A 19,898-nucleotide genomic window follows, 5' to 3' on the forward strand; every position below is an offset into this window, starting at 1 on the left:
TCCAGGCATCTGTCTTGCATGAGAAGGATGCTGGTGTTTCAGTGGGATCCAAATGACTGAGTGGCCTCTGAAAATTAGCATTTTAACTCCTCTCTCTGGGCTTCCAAATGTGAGGCATTAGCGAATGGGACACATGCTCCGTTACAAGAGAAGGCTGCTGTGACAGCCTGAACTACCCAGTGAGTTACTGGCCCTTTTATGTGAGAAAGCAAACACGTGCACGCACACCTCTCACACACACAACCCTGCCTCTGCTACTGAAAGTGAAAACGACAGAGGGATTTCCACTCTTACTGAACAGTTGGGGCCTCTCTTGCTGTGGCAGCTTTAAAGTCCTTGTACACTTCAAACCCCACCCACTCCTCCCAGTAAAATGAGTGACACGGACCTTAGCCACTCCAAAAAGCACAAGCACATGTGGGTTCTGGGCAGAAGGCCAGTATGTGCTTGACCCTCAGCGCCACCACTTTCTCCCTGAACGGCCTAGAACAAGTCTGCCGGAGCCTCAGCGTCCTCACCTGTAAAGTGGGCATGTGAGCACCACCTTCCAAGGCTGTGGTGAGGGTGACACAGAGCCCTGCACAGGGAGGGCCGGGTAATGACAGCCACAACAACATGATTACCACTCAGGAGGCTGCGGGACACCTTCGAGCTCCTCCCCGCCTTGACACAGCTTTCTGAACTGCTTAGCTCTCTGGAAAGTCAGCCCATGCAATTATCTGGCCCTCCCCTGTCAGCGTTCCCTAATGCCACAGTCGACTAGCGGGGAATGTCTCCTTGGCAGGATGTCACCAGCAACAGGGAACATTTCTGATGGCCTCATTTGCCCCACTGACCTGACCATTGGCCACCTTATGCAGCCATTGCACAGAACTCAGTTCATACAATGAGGTACCACCTGGACAAAGGATGGCCACAAAGAGAGGCATGACCTTACCATTAACTGCAGACTGCATGCAGGTAATGTGAGGGATTCCTTCACGTTCTATATAGTTTCATTCACTTCTCACAACTTATTTTAAGTGGGTGCTATTACCCCATTTTCTTAGAGTTAGGAGGCTTAGAAAGGTGAAGAAACTGGTCTGGATCACAGTTGCTGGTCAGTGCCAGACGCAGGGTGGGACTGCCACCAGCCTTCTCTGGAGCCCTCATCTCCTCACCCAAGAGGCGACAGGCAGGGTATGCTGGATTTCTCATTCCCTGTGAGGTGGGTGTCATTCCCCTGTAGCGATGAGGGGGCTGAGATCTGGAGATGCTGGAAAGTTCCCTGAGGAGGCCAGGGCTGGAGGCCCCCCTAAGCCTGGCAGCTCCGCATCAGTCAGAGCTGTTCCTCCTCCACTACTGCCCAACCCCCGGGAGACGCCAGCTTCCGCTTGGCCTGCCAAGGACGGCTCTGCAGATCAGCGTCCTCAGCCACTGAGGTCTGCCTCTGCTCACACTGGACTCCAGATGACTAGAGGTAACAGCATTCTCTCTCACAGTGACCTGTGGGGCTGCCAAGATGAACAGGGGTGGTCTTCCTGCCCTCAGGAAGTTACCACCGCCCTTCTTTTGAGGATCCTCTAAAACCTCCTCCTAACTTTACCTACACAGGCAGTAGGCTGCTGAGGCCAAGGCTGGTGGCAGGAAGAATGGCTTCTTTCATGAGGAGCTGGGGAAAGGATGAACAGGAGGCTGGGGAAGAGCAGGTATGGTGGGAAGGAGCATGGGAGAAGAGGAGCAGGGTGGCAAGGTGGCAGGGCGGCTGAACTCTGCCCCCATGTGCCGGGTGGCAGCAGGCCAGGATGCACTCCACCCCAAGGGAGCGTGGCCTTACGTTTCCCTGCATAGGAGCCTTTACAGCCAGGCACTGTGGAGCTCAGGCACAGAGGCTTGGACATGTCCTGGACAGAGGTGGCCTTAGCTACAGAGCAGCCCCAAAGCCAAGCAGAGCGGGAGATGCAGGAGGTCTGCCCTGGCTGTCAAGGACCACCCAGCCCAAGGAGGCCCAGTGACCACTGCAAGCAGCTCTGCCAAAAAGGCCCTTGGAAAAATCTGTCCCTGTGGACTGTAGGGCATGAAATACACAGTAGCAATTTTCTGAATGCAGCCAAAGCCCACAGAGTCAGCAGAAGGTGCATCTAAACAATGAGAAACAGGAGTCTCCCATCCATACACTAGGGTCCAAGCAGAGAACTGAGAGCGACTAATAGGGTAAGACAAAGCAAAGAAGCCACAGAAGCAGACATGGACCATGCACATGCACCAGGCTAGGGTCTCTGAAATGTACAGACAAGGGATCTGCACATTCATGAGTCTCCCAAAGGCACCACTGGATTTGCAAAGACCTGATTGCTAAAATTAAAAAAAAATACTTAGGAATAAATGTAATCAAGAAGGTAAAAGATCTGTACCCTAAAAATTATAAAATACTGATGAGAGGAATTGAAGACACGCGTAAATAGAAAGATATCCTGTACTCATGGATTGGAAAAATTAATAATGTTAAAATGTCAATACTACCCAAAGCCACCTACAGATTTCACAGAAACAGGAAAAGCAGTTCTAAAATTCGTAGAGAACTACAAAAGGCCCAAAAGTAGCCAAAGCAATCCTGCATCACAATGCCTGATTTTAAAATATATTGCAAAGTTATAGTAGTCAAAACAGTGTTGGACTGGCATAAAAAGAAATACAGACCAATGGAACAGAATCAAGAGCCCAGAAATAAATCCATACACATACAGTCCACTAACATTTGACAAGGGAGTCAAGACGACTCAGTGGGAGAAAGGACAGTATCTTTGAGAGTGGTGGGGGAAAAACCGGATGTCCACATGCAAAGGGATAAAACTGAATCCCTATCTTACACCACGCACAAAAATGAACTCAAAATGGACTGAAGACTTAAATGCAACACTGCTGCAGAAACTGTAAAACTACTAAAAGAAAACAGGGGGAAACCTCTTTGACATTGATCTTGGCAAAGATTTTTTGGATCTGACACCAAAAGCAAAAAGCAACAAAATAAAAATAAACAAGTGGGACTACATCCAACTAAAAAGTTTCTTCATAACAGAAGAAACAATCAGGAAAATAAAAAGGCAACCCACAGAATGGGAGAACATATTTACAAACTATCAGATAAGGGGTTAATATAAAATGTATATAAGGAGCTTACAAAATGCAATACCAAGAAAATCCCCCCAAATTCTATTTTAAAATGGGCAAAGGACTTAAACAGACATTTTGCCAAAGAAGACATAAATGCCCAACAGGTCCATGAAAAGATACTTGACATCACTAATTATCAGGGAATTGCAAATCAAAACCACAATGAGATACCTGTCAGAACAGCTGTCATCAAAAATAGGAGAAGTAACAAGTGCTGGCGAGGTTGCGGAGAAAGGGAACCTTGTGCACTGTTGGTGGGAATGCAACTGGTGCAGCCATTATGGACAACAGTAGGAAGACTCTTCAAAAAACTAAAAACAGAACTACCATATAATCAAGAGATTCTACTTCTGCGTATTTATCCGAAGAAAAGAAAACACCAGCTTAAAAAGATAGCTGCACCCCCATGTTTACCGCAGTATCACCCACAACAGTGAAGACATGGAAACATTAAGTGCCCACTGATGAATGAATGCATAAGGAAAATGCGGTGTGTACTGTATACAATAAAATATGATGCAGCCATAAAAAGGAATACAGCCCTGTCTTTTACAACACAGATGGAGTTGGAGGTCATTAGGCTAAGTGAAAGAAGTCAGACAGAGAAAGGCAAATACTGTAAGTGTTCACTCACGTACTCATACAAATCTACAAAAGCTGAACTTGTACGAAAGACTAGAATGCTGGTTGTCATGGGCTGGGGGGAGAAGAGAGATGTAACATGAGTAAGTTCTGGGAATCTAATGCATAGTATGCTGACTATAATTAACAATACCGTAGTATATATTTGAAAGTTGTTAGGAAAGTAGATCTTAAATACTATCACCATAGACACAAACATACACAAATGTAATGACGTGAGGGAATAGAGGATTAAATAACATTGTGGTAATCATTTTGAAATATATGTGTATCAAATCATCACATTGTACACCATAAACTTACATGTGTTATATGTCAATAACATTTCAATAAAGCCGGGGAAAACAATACTACGAAATGAGACCTGACCACCAGGGATGATTACCTGATGCCCACTGCTCTGCTGTAGGAAGGAAACAAAGGAAGTGCCACTGTAGAAAGCTTTCTATCCAATATGGCCACCACAGAGTTGGGCACATAAAGGCTGCATCTCAGATACCAGGAACGTGTCCTGACATGTTAGAATTCATTCCCTCATGATTTCAGTTACTGACAACAATTGGTTTTGGGCACACTCTGGGTTTAATGAATGCCATGGCACAAATTCTGAAAAAAAATTTTTTTAAAGCTTTTACCCTGTCCTGTGTGACTCAGTGGGTTTGAGTGTCATTCCATAAACCGGAAGGTCGTGAGTTCAATCCCTGGTCAGGGCACATGCCTAGGTTGCAGGTTCAATTCCTGGTTAGGGCACGTACGGGAGGATGCGATCAATGTTTCTCACATCAATGTTTTTCTCCCACTCTGTCTTCCTCCCTTGCCCCCTCTCTAAAATCAATAAGCATGTCCTCGGGTGAGGATTAAAAAAAAAAAAAAGTCTTCAACTTCCTATTTCTCAACAGTCTTTTTCGCCTTTATTATTCAGATCCCAATTCCCTGGCAGAGAGAATGCTCCCAATGTCGAGTTTTCACTTGGGCAAAATATGTAAACAGTTTCTCTGTGTTTAAAAGGAACCATTAACAGTTTGGGATAAATAACACACTATTCAAACCTACAGACAAGCCCAGTGCTGATCTGTTAACAGTTTCCGTGATAAGAATTATCTGTACATTATCTCCAGTCAGGATGGCAGCACATGAAAACACAGTACTTGGAACCAACTACAACCACATCAAAATTACTACTAAACTACAGAACAACCTCCAGGCAGAAATCCAGATGAGCATATGTTCTATAGCTAAGGATATAAAGAAGCCACATTGAGACTGGCAGGGGTAGCAGAGATTCAGAATGGGCAGGTCCCACACCCAGCTTCCAAGGTCCTCCTGAGGAGCTAGGGGTCCCAGCCCCATACCAGGTCCCCCAGCCCAGGCAGCAAAGTCCCCATACCTTCTGGCTATAAAAACCAGCAGAGATTACGGATGAGTGAGAAGGAGGGTTTCTGGAGTCCCAGGCAGTTCATCCTAAAGGGCCAGAAAGGAGTCATTCCGACACACTCCTTCTGAACTACAGTTCTGGGAATCAGGGACACACAGGAAGGAACTGAACTGTTTGGCATCAGGGCAAGAGCTGGGTGTCAGCTTTCTTCCAGACAAAAGTGCTGGCAGAGGCCACTGCTCCTTTGCTGATCCCTCCCCCTCAGAGCCAATAGACAGGCACCATACCTGAATCTCCATCACCCTGGCTAATACCGTTTGCCCTGCCCTGGTGATTCCCTGAGACCTTGCTCTACCCAACTTTTGGGCCCACCCAAACCTTTCCAGTGGATGTTCCATACAAATGGCCTGTCTTTGCTCATGCTGCCAACTTTCCTAAAATCTCTCAAACAAGCAGCACCTGGCCTCTACGTGCACTGCACTTCCTGGTAAGTGGCCCCAGACCCAGCACTAGCAGCAGCTGGCCTTGGTTCGCAGCTTGTCCTCTCTCGGGAACCTCCAAGCCTCTGCAGATAGCTTTATAGCTCATTCCAGGTGGCCCTGGGCAGGACACAGGTGGCAGCTGACCTTGGCCTGCACCTGCCAGGAGGCCCAGAGATAGCACACCTAGTAGACAGCTGCAGACCTTGAGAAAGCACCACCCAACCACCTCTGCAAGCAACACTCTCAAGTGGACTTGGCAGGTACCTGAACCCTGCTAAAGTGAGTTCCGCTCCTTGGGGTCAGCCCTGACAGCAGATCCTCCACTGTGGTCGCAGCCAATCCTCACAGCCAATCGGCCTGGGAAGTCAATCACTCCCATTGACATGCCAACAGCAATCAAGGCTCAACTACAACAGGAGGGTACACACTGTCCTCATGGGGGGTACATCTGGGGTGCCCAGATCAGGTAAGGGACCACTGGGCCCTATAAAATACCTTTTACACAATGCCACTCTACCAAGTCTGGGATATGTAGCAGCTCTACCTAACATAGAAACAAACATAGGGAGACAGCCAAAATGAGGAGACAAAGAAACATGCCCCAGACGAAAGAACAGGACAAAACTCCAGAAAAAGAGCTAAGTAAAATGGAGACGAGCAATCTTTTAGATGCAAAGTTAAAAACACTGGTTTATAAGGATACTCAGTAAACTTAGCGAGAGAGCAGAGGAACTTAAAACTTCAACAAAGAGATAGGAAACATAAAAATGGAGATAGAAAGCATAAAAAGAACCAGTCAGAAATGAAGACTACACTAACTGAAATGAAGAATACATTATTGAGAATCAACAACAGAGTAGATGAAGCAGATAATTAAAGCAGCAGTTTGGAAGATAAAGCAACAGAAACACCCATCAGAACAGCCAAAGAAAAAAGAATCCCCTCACCCCCCAAAAATGAGGATAGTTTAAGGGGCTTCTGGGACAACAGCAAATGTATTGAAAAGCTATTAAAAATAGTAACAGAAAATCTCCCTTACTTGCTAACGGAAATAGACACACAAGTCCAGGAAGCACGGAGAGTCCCAAACAAGATGAATCGAAGGAGACCCACATCAGGACACATCATAATTAAAATGGCATTAAAGATTAAGAGAGAATCTTAAAAGCAGTTACCTACAAGGGAACTCCCATAAGACTGTCAGCTGATTTCCCAACAGAATCTTTGAAGGCCAGAAGGAAATGGCACAAAATATTTAAGGGATGAAAAGCAAGGGCCTACAACCAGGATTATCTTACCCACCAAAGCCATCACTTAGAATCAAAGAACATCATAAAGAGCTTCCCAGACATGAAAAAGCTGAAGGACTTCACCACCACCAAACCACTATTGCAAGAAATGTTAAAGGGTCTTCTTTAAGAAGAATAAAGTATAAAAAATATGAACAATAAAATGGCAACAAATACTTATCTATCAACAATTACTTTAAATACTCCAATCAAAATACATATGGTGACTGAATGGATAACAAAACAAGACCACCACCTCAGCAGTCTACAAGAGACTCACTTCAGATTGAAAGACACACACAAACTGAAAGTAAAGGGATAGAAAGAGATAGTTCATGAAAATGGAAACAAACACCAAAAAGCTGCCGTAGCCTTTAAAACCAAGGCTATAACAATAGACAAAGAAGTACCCAACAATTCAATTCCACTTCTAGGTATCTACCCGAAGAAACCCAAAACACTAAATTGAAAAAGACATATGCATTCATGTTTCCTGCAGCATTATTTACAATAGCTGAGATATGGAAGCAACCTACATGTCCGTTAACAGATGAATGGATAAAGAAGTGGTGCCTGTTTACAATGAAATAGGACTTGGTTATAAAAAAGAATGAAATCTTGCTGTTGGTAACAACATGGATGAACAGAGGGTACTGTGCTCAGTGAAGTAAGTCAGACAGAGAAAGACAAAATGCCAGAGGATTTCACTTATATGTAGAATCTAACCAACAAAATAAACGAACAAGCACAACAACAACAAAAAAGACTCATAGAGACAGAGAATATTCTGACAGCTGCCCGATGGGAGGGGGTGTGGGCAGGCTGGGTGAAGAAGGTGAAGGAATTGAGAAGTACTAATGGGTTGTCACAGGATAGTCATAGAGATGTAAAGTACAGCACAGCAAATATAAGCAATATTATAATAACTATATACGATATCAGATGGGTACTAGATTTATTGGGATCATAACTTTGTTAAGTTATATAAATATCTAATCACAGGGCTGTACACTGACACTAAAGTAGTATTGTACAACTGTAATTTAAAAATAAAAAATATATTAAAAAAAAAGAATTCACTGTGGTCCACATTTTGTCACATCTGAAAACTGTTAGCTTTTAAGACAGAAAAACACCTGAAGTTGTCCCCTTTAATTTTCTGACATTTTAAGTAAGGGCAAAAATCTGTTCTGTTCCTTTCTGACAGGAGTCGCGTGGCCGACTTCTCCAAGACCCTCCCAGTGATGATGAGTCCTTACTCCAGAGTCTGAAGCAGGGCACCTCATTAGCGGGAAGTCTGGGCAAACCCCTAGGCATCTCTGACCCTTGGGTTGGGGGCTCAGAGATGCCTAGGGGTGGGAGGGGGATGATGAACCCTGTTTTGGAAGGTTATTGTAAACATCTGCATTAACATCTGGAAAGCTCAGCAGCAGGCAGGTTTTAGAGTGGAAGTTGGCATTTTCTGGAGACAAGTGACACCTAGGGAAGCAGCAAGCCTAGATGTCTCACAGCAGGCTGGTGGCCAGAGGCAGACCCAGGCCTCTCAGGCTTCTCTGCTGCAGGCTTCTGGGCCAATCAGTGCTGCCTGTGCCTTACCTTCCATTGGCATACACCCGACTGAAGTTCACATCCCATTTCAAAGGTGGCAGGAAAACCCATGGGCTCTACGGAAGGCTCCACTGGCCCCTAGTGGCACACACACCAAGCCACCCAAAGGCACATGCTAGAGGCTGCGCTGAGTGGACAGAGGGAAGGCCCTGAGAGTGGGGCAAGGGCAGGAGCAGGGATGTGCCCAGATGCTGCCCCACCCACCGGAGGGCAACACTCACTGTTAACGCCAGCATCACTTCTTTGTAGTTCCGGTTCCCATTCAGCCGCTTCTTCAGGGCTCGAATGGCATCCTTTGGCCTGGAGAAAAGGACATATTAAGATCCCTGAAAATTATGCTTCAGGTCCCTATCCTTCAAATTCACTCCCATTTGTGTGAACTAGCATATATACAGTTACTTGCTGTAGCAGGTTTATAAATGTGAAAGAGTGGAAACAACCTAAATGTCCATCAACATGAAATAGGTTAAATTAAATCATGTTTATCCACATAATGAAACACTATGCAACCGCAAAAAAGAAAAGACATCTTTGCCCTGGCCGGGCGGCTCAGCTGGCCGGAGTGCCGTCCTGCACACCAAAAGGCTGCAAGCTTGATTCCTGGTCAGCACACATATTAGTGGCGAGTTCTGTCCTCGCTTGGGGTACGTTAGGGGGGCAACAGATTGATTTCTCTCGCTCCCTGCCTTTCTCTCTAAAATTAATACTCTGAAATCAATAACTGTGTCCTCAGGTAAGGATTATAAATAAATGCTACTTTAAAAAAAGAATCAACACTCCTTATGCACCAACATGGAGCACACGTTGGGAAGAGTCATCTGCAGAGCAGCGTGTGGTGCACGCTGCTGTCTGAGTTACACAGGACAGCACACAGACACAGCGCACGTGCCTGCACAGGAAGAGAATCTCCAGAGAGAGCCACAAGAAGCTGGTAACTTTGGCTGCCCTTAGAGGAGGGGAGTTGGGTGACAGAGGGGACAGGCAAGTTTTTCACTGGATTGTATATTTGCAGCCCTTTTGAAATTTGTTTCCATAAGCAAGTATTATTTATCCAAAACATAAACGACGCACCGGTGCGCGAGTACACTGAAGAACCTGCAGAGACGGTGGCCGGGCACCTGCTTAGGCCTGGATGTTCAGGCCCTTCCCAGTTCTTTGGGACTCCTTTTTCCCTGAGAAAACTTCTGTCTCCTCAAAACCCAAGGAACTGTGTGCTTTTAGGTGATGGATCTGATGTGGATTCCCAAAGACAACCTCACAGAATTATAAGCAGTCCCCAGTTTACAAGTGGGCCATGTTTAAAAGTTCACTTATAAGCTGACTATTTGGAACTTGGAACAGAACCTTCCTTAAGTCACTGTGAGAGCTGGGACTTCGAGTCCCCAGCCAGCCATCTAAGAGCACCTATTAGGTACAGTTCTTGTGTCTAATATGTTATTTAACTTACTCTAAGTCAAGATAAAACAAAGGTGTCGGACTAAGAGCTCCCTCTGGCACGAAGCCCTGCCATGAATGCCCTGTCACCTGAGCTCTGGGGAGCCCCAGTCTGGCAGCAGGACTGCCTTTTGCTATCACGAGTGGGCTCTAGACTTCTGCAGCCTGCATGTCAATATATCTGGGTCTTTCCAAAGTTGAAGGTTAGTAAGTCAGCAACCTCCTATTCCTACAGCTCTAAAATATTTATCATCTAGTTACCAAATGAAAAAGTCCTTTCAAATGTGTATGAGGAAGTCGGGGGTGGGGATGGAAGCTCTGCTAATCAGCCCAATTTAGACAGAAACACACTGTAGCAAGGCAAGGCTCCTGTTACCGTAGGTAGTTAACCAGTTATTAATTAGAAAGAGAGCAAAGGGAATTAAACATTGAGCTTAAGAAACGGGGACCTATCTCCCATTCCCAACTTCAAAAATGACTGCCTGCGGGAATTCTTGGCTCTTGAGTCCAAGGGCTGATGGGACAAGGCTCCCTGCGGAAGGGGTCCCTGCCAAGTGTGGTTGCAGTACGGCTGCAGTTTCCAAATAGGAATGCTGATTTCTGCAAATATAGGACTTGACAAGCTCTTGGCTTGCAGGACTGGTTGTGAACTTGAGCTGGTGAAGGTCAGCAGCTACTGGCCAGGAGCACTGATTGACTTCGTCTCTCAAGGGCTCTGCCAAGCCATGGCTAGCCCTGACCCATGGCTGCCATCCCTCTCAATCTAGTCTCATTCCTCTCCTCTTGAGCTTCCATGGAGCAGAAAAATGGGTACAAACTCCAAGGCTGCCATCACGCCGAGCTCAAAGAGCACAGCGCTGCCAGAGCTCTCTTGGTGTGGAGGCAACGGTGGCGGAGGGAAATTAGAGTCAGCAGGCTCTCAGCTTGGAGTTAAAATGAAAATTCATCCTCAGGAAGTACTGCCTGGGAGTGACTGAGTAAGCACAAAAACAAGTATTTCTCTCTCTCCCCGGGGATGAAGCTTCAGGGAAGAGGATCAAAGGCATGTCAGAGGAACTGCAAAGTTTCAAGCAGCAGCAGCAGCAGATTAGACAGCAAGGAGTTAGAAACAAGGAGAAAAGAGAGAAGGAAGAATCAAGAGCCAAGACAGAGAAGGAAGAACCAGGAGGCAATGACAAGTGTGAGATGCCCCAACACCCTTGAGAGCTTTGGAAGGAAAGGTTGCGCCCCTCAGGGCTGCCCCCAGGGCCTTGGATCCGGCCTCAGGGCTGTCTTCAGCCTTCCCAAAGTGATCTCCGACAGTAGCCTCATAAGAGACCTTCTTTCCAGTCATACTGAACTCATCTTGTCCTTTGGCTCCAGAACTGCCACTCCAGAAATGCTTCTTCCTTATTCCCTGATGGAGGACATGGCTGCCCCCACCCCTTCACCCTGAACACCTCCTCTCCTTCCTGCCCCACCCCCACTCAACTATTCTCTAGCTCCACTGCATTTTTCCAGCGGTTATGCCTCTTCGCCCCTCCTGCCTAGAGGCTGGGGAACAGACAGAGCTTCAGTGAGCTGGGAAGATCCAGCGACGTCATGAACATGACCCAGGTCAACGGGTCCTCATCAGAGCCGCACATCAGAAACAAAGAGTGCTTACCAAATCCATGTGTCCATGCCCTAATTAGGTAGGACGGGGTGAGAGGCCTGGTAAACAGGGTCTAAAACCTTCCTGGGTAGGCAACTTGGCCAGGCACTCCTGGCTAATGGCCAAAGATGCAGAACACATGGGGCTGCTGCACACGGCCCACGGCATCCCTGATGTCCAAGGGTGCACGCGGTCCTCCCTGGACATCAGGGAAAGTGCAGGGAGGAGCTGTGGGCCTGTCAGGACCCCAGCCTCCCAGAGGCAGAGCTCTGAATAAATAAAAGCAGTGCAGGCAGAGCGTTGTTGGCTTGTACCTGGATTTCAGAGCTGTGGGGTGAGACCTTTGGCAAGTGACCAGCCTACTCTGGGCCTCAGTCCCCTCCACATTAATGTGGACTGTCCCTGCTGCATGGGCTGTCAGGAGGGAGCAGGGCACTGCATGAGCTGGTGCAACCCAGAGCTTGGCACTGCACATGTCCCCTATTTGTTAACGGGAAACCAAGACACAGAGAGATTAGGTAACTCACTCAGGGCCACATGACAAGTGAGCGGAGGCCCTAAGATTGCAGCCCAGGCTGGTGCCTCCAGGCTCCATGCCCCTAACCCCACTACACTCCCCTTCCTATGTGCACCCACCCCCCATCCACCTCTTCACTTGGTTGACCCCAGATTCCAGTTGGACGTCCCCTCCTCCAAGAATCCTTTCCTTATGATGGCCCCAGGGCTGGCTCCCTACCTTTGTGCCATCCCTCTTGTTGGCTCTCTAAGCTGCTTTCTCAGCGCACTTGTCACAGTGTGTTATGATTACATTCACATGCCTCCATTCCTCATAGGGACTTCATTTACTTATTCATTTAGTTAACAAATGTTTGTCAAAAGCCAGTTGTGTGCACACTATGCTGGGTGCTGGGGATGAAACAGCGGCAAAACAGAAATTTTTCCCCGCAGGGAGAGCACTGTCCAGGGGGAGCTGGGGATGAGACAGAGTCTAACAAACACTATGCAAATATGTAAGTTTAAACTGTGATGAGTGCAAGTGTCAAATAGGGTATTACAAAACTCACAGCGGGGGCGCTTGTCCAAGTCAGGAGGGATGGTGTCAGGGAAATGAGGTGCAGTAAATGAAAGAGGAGTCAGTGGGGGTAGGGGGTGGGGGGGCAGAAGGAACACTAGGCCTGCAGCCCTGAAGCAGGATGAAGTGGGCAGGAGACCAACTGCCAGATGGACGTGTGGGGAGAGGCTTGCAGTCACCTCACTGCAGAGGTGAGGGCAGGAAGTGCCGGGAGGCACAAAGGGCACCCTCTGCAAAGGCCACGAACAGAAGACGGGTCACTTCAGCAGGAAGGTGCTCTGAGGACTGTGAGAGCAGCAGACCCCGCTGCAGACCTTGGAAAGAGGCCTCAGTCCTTTTGGAGTGAGTGGGTCCCCTGCCAGCACGTTTGTGTCTATGTCCCTCCCATTAGTGGGGAACTGCAAACAGGGTACAGGGCTTGGGAAAGTTCAAGGGATCTGTGGGGCTGAGAGGGAAGGATGAGGGGAGAGGACCCCAAATGGAGTGGCGGAGGGGTCCAGTTATCCCACAGGGTATGTGGAGGATTTTTACCGAGAGAAGGCTTGTTGGCAAGGGTGTGACTTTGTGAGTCCTGCGTCTCTAAGAGCCCCCACCTGTAGCACGGAGGGCAGACAGAGGGAAAGAGGCAAAGGTCAGTGGGTCGCCCAAGGGTGCAGCCCATCTCTGGGGTGAGGACACAGGAAGAAGCCTCTTCACAACCTTACCTGAACCACCTCTGTTCCAGACAACCCCCTCTCCACTTCCTCATTGCACCCACAACCACCCATACCCTACCCTGCTGCCCCTTCCCTGCCTCCCACAGCTACAGGGCATGCTTCTCCCTTCCCTGCTGTCCTGGGGGAGGAGGCCCAGGCCAGCCCCCCGGAGGAGTCCTGCTTGCTGCTTCTTTGAGTCTGCTACATGCTCTTCTGCACAGCCCAGCTAGCTCTGCCCGGGGAGCACCTCAAGAGCAGCCACAAGCTCACCTTGGTATTTGGGCCTCCACCTGTGGGGTCCACAAATGTGGCATAGCAACTAGATAGAGAAGTAAATGAGTGGCGTCTGAGGCGGACATGAAGAGAAAGAAAAGGAGCCCAGTGACGATGGCCTTAGAAAGGCGAAGTCCCCAACAATTATGTGACTCCCACCTGTGTGCTGGGCACCAAGGTGAGCTCCTGCCCTTAGACTGCAGAAATGCGCCATCTTTCACTAAGCACTCCCAAACACTCATCTTCAGCATGGGCCACTGCCCCCAATTCTAGCCTCCTTTGTGCCAGCCCCCGTCAGCATCTTCAGTGGTGGGCACTGGGGCTTCACTGGCAAGTCAGTCTGCACTGCTGATCTCTGCACCCGCAGTCTCCTCCATCCCCGTACCCTTGACTCCTCCCTCATTCCCACATCAGCACATTCATTGGTTCCCCCTTCTAAATATATTCAGTGCCTGATCCTCTCTCACTGTCTCCTCTGCCATCATCCAAGTCAGAGCCACTACCTCTCACAACAGGATGACGGTAAGAGCCTCCTAATGGATTCTCTGTTTCCGCCCCTGGTCCATTCCCAGCCAGCCCACTCTGCACATGGTAGCCAGAGTGATCTCTTTGAAATGAAAGTTAGAACATGCCTTAACTCTGCTCAGACCATCCAAGGGACCCCCTGTACCCCCGGGATCAAGCCCGAGGCCCTGGTGCCAGTGTTGTGTGGGTCTGGATATCTCTGACCCCCCCTCCTGTCACCCGCCTCCTCACCCACTCTGTTCCAGCCCACTGGCCTCCTTGCTATTTTATTTAAAAGATTCTATTTATCCATTTTTAGAGAGAGGGGAAGGGAGGGAGAAAGAGAGGAAGAGAAACATCAAAACTGGGCTGCCTCCTGCACACCCTCCACCGGGGACCCAGCCCACAACCCAGGCATGCGCCCCAATTGGAAATCGAACCGGAGACACTCTGGTTTGCAGGTCAGCATCCGATCCATTGAGCCACACCAGCCAGGGCCTGTTTGCTAGTTTTGAAACACACTAGACACCCTCAGTCCCAGGACTTCTGTGCTTGCTGTTCCCTGTTGCAATGTTCTTCCCTGGTATAATCCTCACTCCTCACCCCCTTGTTTCTTTCATGTCTTTGCTCAGTGCACCATCTGTGAGGCTTTCCTTGATCATTCCATTTAAAGTTGTTAATTCCCAGCCCTCTCCTGCCCTGTGGCCTGCTGCGACCTCAGGACAGACACCTGTGCCCAGCACATGTGCTGAATGAAAGTAGGAGCAACCTTAGGAGGCTGGTCCCCATTTTCTACCTGACAAGGTTGTGACAGTGTCACAGTGCAAGCTCAGGGCTGCCTGAGTCCAGCTCCTCTTCTACCACTCCCGAAATGGTTTAAGATGACATGGTGATGGTAGGTTCCATTTTTATGGAGTGGACAGAGGGCAAATACGGGCTACTTGGGAAGAAGTGGGATGAGAACACAGCTGCAATGTAGACAGGGGCCCTAAAGTGCATAATGACAGCAGACTCAGCAGCACAGGGTGGCTTGCGGGTGAAAGCCCACCCACTGCAGAACCCCCAGCTGCTCTGGCTGCATGAGTACTTTCTCACAGCCTGCCTCCCTCTGTGGACACGGCAGCCTCTCTGATTGCCGGGCCCCAGACCAGCAAAGCAGGAGGACACAGTCTCACGCCTGCGAAGGGAGGGCAGAGGTCAGGAAGGAAAGGAGGGCACAGGGGCTGATTTGGCTGAGGAGACCAACAACCACCGGGAACCAAGTAACCAAGCAACTTCATTTTAACTTGCGATTAAAAGCAGGTTATTAAAAGAGGTTGTCGGTGCTCTAACTCTGCAATGCCACTGGGGAAGTGGGGCAGAGTGGATAGGAAGAGGAAAGGGAATTAAGAGTATCAGGTATTAAATGTCATCAGGTATTAAATGCCATCAGATATTAAGTGCCAAGACAGGCTAAAAACAAAACAAAAAGTACAATACCCAACACCCTTAAGCCCGGACAGGCTTTGAGTTTCACCAGGAGCTGACAGCTTCCCAGGGGGGTGGCAGGGACACACGTACCCTTCGTCTGTCTCATTGATGATGTCGCAGATCTCCATGTTCAGCGTCCAGTCCTCACTCTGCAAGGAGCCATCTGTGGCTTTTTCTGTAAAGTCAGAGAGAAAACTGGTTGACATTTCTCCTAAACAAGGGGCCCTGGCAGGAAACAGGAAGGGACCAGAACCACCACATCTCCCAAACTGATGGGCTGAGCCAACAGAGCAGTTCTGGGGGTTCTGCTTTCACAAGGGAACACCCAGCATGAGATCTGGGCCTGGAGGCCAATGTCATAACAATGTCCGTCATCCACCAAACTGCAGACCGAAAAGCTCATGACAGGCCTATGCTATTAAAAATCACCCAAAGCTCTCTGCTCCTCCCATACGACAGACAGCCGCGTCTTCCTGCGTGCACAGCCAGGTAAAAGCAGTTGCGCATCTGAGACAGGATGGGGGATGTCAGAGTGAACCGATTTGGCCGTATTGGGCGCCTGGTCACCAGGGCTGCCTTTTACTCTGCCAAAGTGGATACTGTCACCATCGATGACCCTTTCATTGACCTCAACTACATGGTCTACACGTTCCAGCATGAGTCTACTCATGGCAAGTTCAAAGGCATAGTCAAGGCTGAGAGAATGGGAAGTTTGTCATCAATGGAAAGCCCATCTCCATATTTTAGCAGCAAGACTGTGCCAACATCAAATGGGGTGATGCCAGTGCGGAGTGTGCCGTGGAGCCCAGGGGTGTCTTTACCACGCACTCCTGCACCTTTGATGCTGGGGCTGGCATGGCCCGCAAAGATCACTTTGTCAAGCTCATTTCCTGGTATGACAATGAATTTGGCTACAGAACAGGGTGATGGACCTTATGGTCCTCATGGCCTCCATGGGGTAAGAGCCCCCTGGACCACCAGCCCCAGAAAGAGGAAGAGAGGCCCTCGGCTGCTGGGGAGTCCTTGCCCCAAATCACCCCCAACACAATGAGAATCTCCTGACCTCCACAGATTCCATCCCTGAAGGGGAGGGGCTTATGGAGCCCTACCTTGTCAAGCACCATCAATAACGTTCACTGCACCCCGCCAAAAGAAAAAAATCCAAACAGGGAGGATGTTAAGTTTATTAGCCCACAGATTCTGGAGCCAAACTACCTGGGTTTGAATATAAGCTCCACCACTTACTAGCTATGTGACTTGGGCAAACTACCTAACTGCAGAACCCCCAGCTGCTCTGGCCGCATGAGTACTTTCTCACAGCCTGCCTCCCCCTCCCTCTGTGGACACGGCAGCCTCTCTCTCTGATTGCCAGGCCCTACACCAGCAAAGCAGGAGGACACAGTCTCACGCCTGCGAAGGGAGGGCAGAGGTCAGGAAGGAAAGGAGGGCACAGGGGCTGATCTGGCTGAGGAGACCAACAACCACCGGGAACCAAGTAACCAAGCAACTTCATTTTAACTTGCGACTAAAAGCAGGTTATTAAAAGAGGTTGTCGGTGCTCTAACTCTGCCCAATTTCCTCATTTGTAAACTACCCCATTGAGTTGTTAATGACAATTCAAAGTAAAGGCCACCCTGGCCAGGCTGCTCATTGCTTAGAGCGTCGTCCTGTACACCAAAAGGCTGCGGGTTTGATTTCAGCCAGGGTATGTATGGGAGGCAACCAATCAATGTTCTCTCTCACATCAATGTCTCTCTCCCTGCCCCAAATCAATAAACATACCCTCGGGTAAGGATTAATATGTGTGTGTAAAGCCCTTGGAATAGAGCCTGACACAGAGCTGGTACTATTAGGTAGTTGCTATTATAATTTTAATAATCAACTTCAATAGTTAAAACTATGTCTCAAATAAGGGGGAGATAAGGGGCCATCATTTTTTTTAAGATACTGCTAGGCATGGATGTTAGGTGCTTCATGTACAGTATTTTATTTTAGCCACAGAATGACTTCCTGGCCATTCAGTGGAAAAGGACACTCTTTTCAACAAAAGGCGCTGGGAAAACTGGATGTCCACACGCTGAAGGGTGAAAGTGGGCCTTCTTCCTATACCACAGGTAAGCATTAACTCCACATGGATAAAAGATGGAAACCTACAAGGTAAAAACTCTTAGAAGAAAACATTTTTAAAAAATGCTTTGTAACATGGGATTTAATAATTTCATGGATATGACACCAAAAACACAGGTAACAGAAGAAAAAATTAGATAAATTGGGCTACAAAAAAATAAAAACTTTTTGTGCATAAAGGACACACAGAATATTCAAGAGAGTAAAGAGGCAACCTATGGAATGTGAGAAAATATTTGCAAATCACGTATCTGAAAAGTAATTAATATCTATAACATTTAAAGAACTTTTACAACTCAACAATAAAAACCTCAATTTAAAAAATGTGAAAAGGATGAGAACAGACATTTCTTCAAATTAGATATTTAAATAGTAAGTACATTAAAAAATGCTCAATAATGTCAAGGATTAGGAATATGTAAATCAAAACCACAATGAGATACCACTTCATACCCACAGGGATGGTTGCTATAAAAAACCCAGAACACAACAAGTGCTGGCAAGCTCGTGGAGAAACCAGAGCCCTGGCGCATGGTCGGCGGGAACATGAAATGAAGCAGCTGCTGTGGAAAATGGTCTGGCAGTTCCTCAACAAAATTACAAAAGAATTACCATTTGATCCAGCAGCTCCACTTCTGGGTTTGTATCCAAAAGAATTGAAGACAGGGTCTTAAAGAGAGATCTGTACACCCAGCCTCACAGCAGCACCACTCGCGACAGCCAAGGGGGGAAGCTACCCCGGTGGCCGCTAGTGAACAAAGTGATCAACAAAACGTGGTACATTCCTGCGGTGGGATATTACTGTTCAGCCTTAGTAAGGAAATTCTGACGCCTGCGACAACATGGATGAACCCTGAAGGCATTGTGCTAAGTGAACTTAACCAAACAGAAAAAAAGACGAATACCGTATGATTGCAATTGTATGCGGTACGTAGAACAGTCAAGCTCCTAAGAGACAGCAGTAGAGTGGTGGTTGCCAGGGGCTGGGGGAGGGGCAATGGGGAGATGCTAAACAGGTACAGAGTTTCAGTTTTGCAAGATGAAACAGTTCTGGAGATTGGAACACTTAAAAAAGGGTAAAGAGGGCATGTTTTATGTGTATTTTAACATAATTAAAAATTTTTAATAAAAAAAGAAGAGCCCTCCTAAGGTAGGCATTATTCCCGCCCACATTTAAAAAGAAGGAAACGAGGTTCAAGAAGGGTGGGTCCTTGGCCAGTATTGCAGAACTGAATTGAACACTGAATCGCAGTAAACAAGTAGAATGCGCTGACCCTCAGGGTGAGCCGTGGTACCGATATTCCAGCCCAGGCCTGTCTGTCCCTGAAGCCCAGGCACTTGCCTGATGCTAAGCCACATGCCAGCAAAGGCAGAGTTCAGATACGAAGCTGGTATCTTAGATGAAGTCTAAACCTGCCCCACCCTAACTGTATGCCTCATGAGAGGGATACCATCACCACCATTTTAACAAAAGCTTCACACAACCCACACTAACACTCAGAGAATAAAAGAGATGACCTCTGTACAAGCTGGGAGCATCCGTGCTTTACTAGATGCAGCTCTGGAGAAGCGACACTTGTTTCTTACATAACATACTAGGACTCACACATCGAAACAAAGGCTGTACTTACAGTGACAACACACTCCAAAAATACTGCTGTTGCTCAAAATATTTGTGCAACAGCCTTCATTCTGGATTAAAAGGCCTCACTGTTTTAATTTTGACCAAGAAAGCTGTACCGCCAACTTTTCACCTTCTTTATTCATCGCCCTTGGCACCCAAGGACTCTTTACCCGCTGAAGAGGCAAACCGACCCATGAAGAGTAAGAACCCGCCCCGGACAAATGCCACGGAGCAGCAGATGAGGCAGGGTGCAGAGGATGCTCCAAGATCAAGGGGACCGGTAAGCAAAGTCCACAGACGGTGCCGGTCTGGCGGGGACAGAGGCAGCGTTTGCTGTGTGCCTACAAGATGAGGGAAGTGTGTGTGCAGGGACAGAGAAAGAGAGAGAGGATGAGGGCCCCCTTGGAGCCTGCTCAGAGCCAGGCAGGCCCCTGGGACCTCCTCACCTCCCCTGCCTGCGCCATGCCCCTGGGAAAGAGGTCCCCTCACAAACCTTCAAGTGGTGCCCGAGGACCTC

General features: G+C 48.0%; 1 protein-coding gene across 6 annotated transcripts in view; it reads right to left on the minus strand.

Annotated features, from left to right (window-relative positions):
• TOM1L2 (target of myb1 like 2 membrane trafficking protein) overlaps positions 1-19,898 on the minus strand; it is a 133,561-nt gene that overhangs the window by 40,913 nt on the left and 72,750 nt on the right. For all 6 annotated transcript variants that reach the window (XM_045199173.3, XM_045199176.3, XM_045199174.3 and 3 more), the window contains exons 2-3: positions 15,721-15,805; positions 8,771-8,849 (exon numbers count right to left, since the gene is read on the minus strand). In XM_045199173.3, the coding sequence (XP_045055108.1) occupies positions 8,771-8,849; positions 15,721-15,805 (164 nt within the window). The remainder of the gene's footprint in view (positions 1-8,770; positions 8,850-15,720; positions 15,806-19,898) is intronic.

Source organism: Desmodus rotundus, chromosome 9, assembly GCF_022682495.2.
Source record: "Desmodus rotundus isolate HL8 chromosome 9, HLdesRot8A.1, whole genome shotgun sequence".
NCBI classification, from domain to species: domain Eukaryota; kingdom Metazoa; phylum Chordata; class Mammalia; order Chiroptera; family Phyllostomidae; genus Desmodus; species Desmodus rotundus.